This window comes from Limulus polyphemus, unplaced genomic scaffold, assembly GCF_000517525.1.
Source record: "Limulus polyphemus unplaced genomic scaffold, Limulus_polyphemus-2.1.2 Scaffold183, whole genome shotgun sequence".
Classification (NCBI taxonomy): domain Eukaryota; kingdom Metazoa; phylum Arthropoda; class Merostomata; order Xiphosura; family Limulidae; genus Limulus; species Limulus polyphemus.
Window position 1 is genome coordinate 855,217 of NW_013665793.1, and position 8,769 is coordinate 863,985.

Genomic DNA, 8,769 nt, shown 5'->3' on the forward strand with positions numbered 1-8,769 from the left:
GAAAAAGATATATATATATATATACACATATAATTTAGCATTAGAATTTAATTTTTATTTGTTATTCCATTTCTCAATTGATTTTGTGCTTTTAAGAACACCTCTTACAAATGATACTTATCAAAATTATAAACATGCTTCATGTCTATGGGAAGAATTATTTCTTTCTTACATTTAATAGTTTTCTTAGTGTAGAACTACAACATAAAGTGTGTCTGTTCGACACATACTTCAATTAAGAAATGTGTCCCACTCTCATTTAACCATTTGAGTTCTCTTTTTTACATAACTTATGGAATATAACAGTAGAATATTATTAGTAGTTTACATTCAAGTCTCATAGTTTTTAAAGGCAGTGTTTTTGTGTTAAATAATAGATATATTAGTTTTCCTTCTTCACTTATAAACCAGCATGACCTAACAAATTCAGGTAACTTTCCATTCACCTTTCAGATCTTGATTACTAGAAACAAACTATTATTTGTAAGCTTGACATTTAAATAACTAAAAATTAAAACATTTTCCAAGCCAATTACAATATCTTTTTTATATTTAACCCTACAGAAGTTTATGCCAATACATATTCTGTGGCAGTGGTTCCCAACCTTATATTCTACATACTCCCAGTCACACCTTTAAGCTAGTATCATACTCCCGGTCACACCTTTAAGCTGGCACCATACTCCCAGTCACACCTTTAAGCTGGCACCATACTCCCAGTCACACCTTTAAGCTGGCACCATACTCCCAGTCACACCTTTAAGCTGGCACCATACTCCCAGTCACACCTTTAAGCTGGCACCATACTCCCAGTCACACCTTTAAGCTGGCACCATACTCCCAGTCACACCTTTAAGCTAGCACCATACTCCCAGTCACACCTTTAAGCTAGTATCATACCCCAGATGCATATAATTTGTTAAAAAAACTTCTCTTTTTTATTAATATAAACAACTTAACTCAAAAGAAATAACTCAAGAGTAAGTCAACAATATGCAACCATTAACAGCTGGCTAGTAGAATACAACGGTAACTCGCTGTGAATGCCCTCCAACTCAGAGGTATGGAATTCTTTTTTAAAATGTTTTTCAAAGGTTCTCACGTACCCCCAGAAAGGTCTCCAAGTAACCACAGGTTCAGAACCACTATTCTTCCAAACAAAATGATGGAATTTTTCGATTGTCACTATACATTACTACTACCGAATTTCATGATGGGAACAAATATTGAAACATCAGTATTTATGTAGAGCTTACGCTTATTCCCATTTGTAACTGCTAGAACTGTTGTATGATAAGTTCCTGAGATGATACACATCTCAAATCAGTCTAGTAGTCTGTAGTTGAAATGCTTTACTACTTTAAAGTGTAAGAATGGTATGAATAAAGGATCCCGAGATATGCAATTACATTTTATCTGCTCACTTGATGTATTTATTTCTACATCCTTTATGACCGTAGCAAGACATTATTAAGGTATTTGGTTCTTTAGTGAAATCTTAGAAAAATATTGATCCTGAAAGGCTAGACAACATCAAGCAATAGCTCAAAAATGGGTGTGTCAATAAAACGTACTGGAACACTTCTGGGCTATAAATATTAATTCACTGAATAAAAACCAGCCAGTAATTACAAAGTTTTAAACTTTCAGCAATTAATATACAGATTATTTTAGTTTTGATCTAAATAGGTAGATTGCTCTAATTGCAAGTTAGTGTGAAATAATATGGGAGGGTAAATGTATTTTAAATTAAATACTTGTAACCTACAAATATTCCATCACTTTATGTATTAGTTTGATTAACACTAAACTGAAACTATTCACAGATATATATATGTGTGATAATAACTATAAAAATGGAAAAGGGAATTTTCCTATAACCTATAAAAACTTTCTTAAATCTTAGTGACACTAAAAAAGTGAAATGTAAAGAATTTAAAAAATAAACCTGAAATTATATTGCTGTAAATATTTTTCTTTACAACCAATGGATTATTGATTATTTTTGTGATAGTTCTAAAAGCTAGGTATGTACATTGTTGATTATAAAGATGAATAACAATTTAAAATTATTCAGATATATTTTACTTATAAAGATTTTTTCACTCACTCTCAGAGGTCCAAGTCACTACAAAATTACATTACAATTTTTAATTTTGTTTAGTAATATTTGGATATAAAATAGTATTTTCTGAAATTAAGTTATTTATATATTACATTTAATGTGTACTTTTAAAAACATTTTCACAATTAAAAACTCACATAAAACAGAAACAAGTACTTATAGTAGCAAGTTACAAGAACTGAAAGTGTTATAAAACTCTGAATACACCAATCAGAAAAAAAGAAGAAATATGGACTAAACTAAATAGACATAAAAATAATCAAGTAAACATAGAAATGAAAAACAAAAAACACAACTAATGTTCATAATTATGGTTTTTTTTTGGCCTCCTCAGAGATCTGATAGTTAAAAAGTCTAGTATTTTTTTTCTCCCCATTTCCCATGTTTACAGTGTACTTCATTTAATATATTTACTTTTACATTAATTTTACGCATATGTAACATTCTTTTTTCTTGTGTTTTACTAATAGCCTGTTCAACGTTATCTTTATTTCCACGATTAACCTAGTAGTAAAAATACTCTTATTTCATCAGATAAATTTAAGTATACAACAGTAATTTAAAATTACAAGAGATAACTGTTCATGAATTATGTATATGTACACGTGTATCAAATGAATAACACAAGATTTTCCACATTTTTTGCCACCAAAGTATCTAGCTTTTAACAAAACTAAGGTAAAAAAAAAACTTATAATTTAAAGGACAAAGGTGTTGGCTGCAGTATTTAATGCTTTATGTGCTTTCTAAGGGCATAAAGTTCTGAAAGCTATTTTCAATATACATTATGGAGGTTACTTCCCTGATCTGATGAAGATTAGCTGGAAAAAATATTTTCTATGAAACATTTTAGGGATTATAAACAATCACTTTTAACCTAAAAAACATAAATAATTACAAATAATTATATTCACTTATAATCTCAAATGTTTTGTTTCACTATAGATTTCTTTCGGCAAACTAATGGCCATAAATCAGAAACAAGTGACGAATTTTAAATTTTTTGGTTGGAGATTGTAAAACGTTTTTCTCCATTTTACATAATGGCCACAATTCAGAAACACGTGATGAATTTGAAACTTTTTGGATGGAGATTGTAAAACGTTTTTCTCCATTTTATATAAGTATATATATATATATATATATCTATAGCAATATCTATATTTTTTCTAACAAAATTGCTAGTGCACCTTATAACTACATTCATCTTAATATCTCCTAACAACTTCAAAACTCAAGACATTTGTATACTGTACTCAACATTCATATTAAAATTATAGAACAATTCACTGAGGGTGTTACAAGTTCAAAAACGAGAGACTTTGAACTCTGACATGGAAGAAGAGACTGGATGACAAGTCCTTCAGAAATTGATGCTCAGATCTTAAGGTTTTTCTCTTTTGTTCTAACTAGTGACATTAAATACACAGAAAAACAAGCACTCCTATTTATATAAAGAAAAACTTAAGGTTCTCAAAACTGCATATTTATTTACGACTTCCTCCAAAATAATGTCATGTTTTCACTCCAGTGAAATAATATCTGGAGGAGCTGAATTCAGTTTCATTCCAGCTGCAGCTGAGAAACTGGGTATCTAAAGAAAAATGATATAATAATAAATCGACATAAGTTTTCAAATCTGGGCAATTTATCCTGTTAAATTATTCTATTTTACATATGTCCAAACAAAGTATTAACTTGTCCTTTAATCATAATTCATTAGCCAGTTTGTTGGTTGTTTGCTTTTAACAAAGTCCACAAGACAAACAAATAGGATAACTCCGAACATACCAATTGAAAGAACACAAAATATAACATATCTAAAACTAATTCCAGTAAACTCAAAAATTAATACAAATGTAAGATATTACCATTCTTAAAACTTTGTTATCTTAGATAAACAGATCAGAATTATAATACGATAAACTGGCTTAAAACTGTAGTAAAAAAACTGCCAAGGATTACAATTTCGATAAGATAAACTGACCATGCTTAAAGTTATATATTAAAATATGATGAGCCTAATTTATCATATATTAAAATGTATTAAAAGAAACTGAACACAAAAGAAAGATAAACACAATAGGAAAGAATTCAATGGGAAGAACAACTTAAGTTGAATAAGATCATGTGGGGTGTTAACTAAACAACAACATATCCTAAGTTTTTATAAGATCCTTTATTAAAATATCTTTCCACATTTTGTTTCTGTTCTTTAATAGTATTTACAAGATATTAGTTTTAATATATTTAGATTTCAAATATAAAAAAAAGTGAAAGTCAATGGTGCAAGATATGTTTCAAGTGTACTACACATAAGAAACAAGTACATGTCCAATAGTGCACATTGTGTTTCAAGTGTACTACACATAATAATCGGGTCCATGTCCAATAGTGCATGGTGTGTTTCAAGTGTACTACACATAATAAACAGGTACATGTACACATTGTGTTTCAAGTGTACAACACATAATAAACAGGTACATGTCCAATAGTACACATTGTGTTTCAAGTGTACTACACATAATAAACAGGTACATGTCCAATAGTGCATGGTGTGTTTCAAGTGTACTACACATAATAAACAGGTACATGTCCAGTAGTGCATGGTGTGTTTCAAGTGTACTACACATAAACAGGTACATGTACAATAGTGCACATACATGTCCAGTAGTGCACATTGTGTTTCAAGTGTACTACACATAATAAACAGGTAGATGTCCAGTAGTGCACATTGTGTTTTAAGTGTACTACACATAATAAACAGGTACATGTACAATAGTGCACATTGTGTTTCAAGTGTACTACACATAATAAATTGTGGTACACTTGAAACACACCATGCACTATTGGACATGTACCTGTTTATTATGTGTAGTACACTTGAAACACACCATGCACTATTGGACATGTACCTGTTTCTTATGTGTAATACACTTGAAACACACCAGGCACTATTGGACATGTACCTGTTTCTTATGTGTAATACACTTGAAACACACCAGGCACTATTGGACATCTACCTGTTTATTATGTGTAGTACACTTGAAACACAATGTGCACTATTGGACATGTACCTGTTTATTATTTGTGGTACACTTGAAACACACCATGCACTATTGGACATGTACCTGTTTCTTATGTGTAATACACTTGAAACACACCAGGCACTATTGGACATCTACCTGATAATAAACAGGTACATGTCCAATAGTGAAAATGTGTTTCAAGTGTACTACACATAAGAAAGGAGCACTTTACTACTTATCAACATAAAACATGATTCTTTTACTTTAAAAGTACTTTTGCTTTAATTTCAAAGTTGTTTACCACCCTTTAAAACATAATGTAAAACGAAATGAAACTACATTATTTCCATGTACCTCACACTCTCATAAAATAATTTAAATCAGTAATATGAAAATCACAGTTACTTAATTTAACTCAAAAACTTCTACTGGTACAGTTCTTTCAGTTTCTATTTCCAAATATTTGCATAAAGTAAACAATAAACTACACTACAAGAATCAGTATCTTTATAAAATAAGTTCAGATCTGTGTTCATAATATGATGTTCTCTTTTGTTGTACAATAAAATATATACAAATCAATTTTCCTAGCATGAATTCAAACTAAGTAAAACAACTTTATAAATAATAATAAAAACACACTAATCAAAAGGTATCAAACCTGTCTATCACTTTCACTGTCATTCAGGTTTGTATGTAGGTCTGATAAATCTGTAAGATGAAACAATTTTTGAATATGACACATTTACTTTCATAGAAACTTCATGTGCTATACAAGCAAAAATCTCAAAATAGTTGCACTACACCTAAAGTGAGCTAAGAAAGAAAGTCAGTCCACAATTTGTTAAAATTACATAAACTATAAATTATGCTAAAGAATAATTTTGTTTTAGTTTTGTACTTCATTTCATTTATACTATGTAAAGATTGATTTCAGTACTGAAATAACCTTGAGACTCTTAAAACAGAGAGTTTCACTATAAGCTTTATATTTCTGCCTAAGTTTAAAAAAAATAAAGAAAACCACAAGCAGAAAGAAACAAACAAAATGATTCCCAACCAAAAGAGCTTCTTTAATTCACAGAAAAAATATATTCTTTAATGTAAAGTTGGATATTAACTTGATTAACTGATATAATAGATTAATTATATCCATTATTGTCATGTAAAATAACCGATTAATCAAAATATTGCCATTATGATTTATTCTTATTTTTTTATTAATTCACAGTTGTTCATCTTAATAGATCAGTTTCACAACTCAGGAAAATAATTTACAAATAAGAGTAGTGTTTACAATTATTACTGTTTTTTATTCCTATTTTTTTTATTAATTTAAGGTTGTTCATCTTAATTCATATCACAACTCAGGAAAATAATTTACAAATAAGAGTAGTGTTTACAATTATTACTGTTTTTTATTCCTATTTTTTATTAATTTAAGGTTGTTCATCTTAATTCATACCACGACTCAGGAACATAATTTACAAATAAGAGTAGCGTTTACAATTATTACTGTTTTCTTATTTCTATTTTTTTATTAATTTAAGGTTGTTCATCTTAATCAATTCATACCACGACTCAGGAAAATAATTTACAAATGAAATTAATGTTTACAATTATTCCAAATATCCAAGTTTAATATGAGAATAATCGATTAACCCTATGAGCACAGGTGGGGGTCAAAGTTGCATGCCAAGACCTTGTAAAGAGATCCATTCAATATAGTATTATGTACTTATGTAAGAGTACTTATGTATCAGTTCACACATACATATCTTTAGTATACGTATTTAATTAACAAATCTGATTTTTGTACAACAGACTTGTAGTATTTAGTAACAGCTTGCCACATCTAGAGAACATATATGTAATAAACTCGGGGTTTTAATCCACATTACTTTTCCACTATACGTTTGGGCCAATATCCAATGTTTCTATAAATGCTATAATTTTTTGCTTACTCAAATAATATGATTATAAAAAGTTATTTCAGCATGTTTGACCACTTTCAGAGAATTTCATGCAAGTAATAAATCTATTGAATATTTTGACTTTTTACAGTAATATTTTTGTAAAAAACAAAAATTAAATTTACTACTGGAAACAGTAATATCCTCATCATTAAGCATAATGTTAAGTCCGCACCTCTGAATGTTTGACTTACTTTTTTAACAGAAAACATTTTCAAACAGTGCTTCATAATATATGAAAATATCTAAGCAATACAAGTTAAGGAGAGGGTAAAATATGAGGTCAAAGGTCAAGAAACTTATGTGAGTATGATGATACAATACTATGAATATGATACAAGAGGTGAATTTGGAATATTTAAGAGGCTTTTTATGACTTTGCTTTATTATAGTGAAGCGCACGACTGCAAATACTCCTTGCATTAAAGAAATTGAAAAAGGGAAGAGTTAAGAGTGAGAATGCTGTGAAATTTTTTAGTGTGGCGACCAAATGCCAGAAATTTAAACATTTTTTTCCATTGGTAAATATGTAATTGCATCCTGATTTTTTAGAAAATAGAGGGAAACAGGATTCATCAGTAATTAAGCTTGATAAGTTTTATGTGCATACCCAGCAAAGGCTTAGGGCTCCTACATTAGTCAGCTACAGTTAATGTTACTGAAATACAGGTAGCGAGTTGCACAATGCAAATTGTTGTCGACGTGCAACTTATAGATTATGACCATGTGCTATACAGTAGTGTAGGCCTAGTTTACTGTTTATTGGCACTAGCCTATGTTAGAAATTATGGTAAAAAATACTAGTAGTAGTATTGTTTGGAAATAGAAGGTTGACTTTATGTCATGCTAATGTGTCTTTCTATCTTGATGGATAGATAGAGACACTGCCATGACATAAGGTCAACATTCTATCTCCAAGCAATACTACTACTAGTATTTTTTCAAAGGGCTGCTGTTTGGAGACTGTACAACTGATTTTTGGCAATCTTAGTCAAGTAGTCAGACATGTTGGGGTTAAATTTTGTTGGTAGAAATTAGTTTTTAAACTTTTCCTATGGATTTTGTCTGATCATTCTCAAAGTTAGATAAAGTAATAAATGGATAGAGGTGCATAAAGTTGTATATAATTCTAAGGTCAAAGGTCACTTAGGGTCAGAAGCTAGAAATCTTATAAAGCACTTGTTCTCTTTATGTGCAAGTCTGATCTTTATCAAAGTTGGATAAATTAGCAAGTGGATAGAGATGCCTGAAATTTGTTCATGATTTGTAAAGTCACCAGATGTCAAATCCTGGAAACCTTTAAAATGCTTCTCCTTCCAGGGATTTTGTTTGATCCTTCTCAAAGTTAGACAAATTAATAAGTGGAGAGAGGTGCCTAAAAGTTGTATACAATTTTCAGGTCAAACATCATTTGGGGTCAGGAGGAGGCAAAAATTAGGAGTGTTATTAAGGTCACAGGGCATTTTAGATCAGCATGATACCTCTTTTCTTAATCTTAAAGCTGATGTACTGTTACTTCACAAGTCTCATTAGTTAAAGTTAATACAGGGATCCCTCGATTAATGCGCATTCGATTAATGCGTTTTCGTTTAGTGCGTCGTAATTTTTTTTTTACAACCAATATTCGATTAGTGCGTGCATA

The 8,769-nt window shown here is 30.0% G+C and overlaps 1 protein-coding gene across 2 annotated transcripts in view; it reads right to left on the reverse strand.

The window, feature by feature from the left end:
• Positions 1-2,294: 2,294 nt before the first annotated feature.
• LOC106478137 (E3 SUMO-protein ligase PIAS2-like) overlaps positions 2,295-8,769 on the reverse strand; it is a 39,096-nt gene continuing 32,621 nt past the window's right edge. For both annotated transcript variants that reach the window (XM_022381676.1, XM_022381675.1), the window contains exons 13-14: positions 5,816-5,865; positions 2,295-3,719 (exon numbers count right to left, since the gene is read on the reverse strand). In XM_022381676.1, the coding sequence (XP_022237384.1) occupies positions 3,648-3,719; positions 5,816-5,865 (122 nt within the window). In that variant the 3' untranslated portion in view covers positions 2,295-3,647. The remainder of the gene's footprint in view (positions 3,720-5,815; positions 5,866-8,769) is intronic.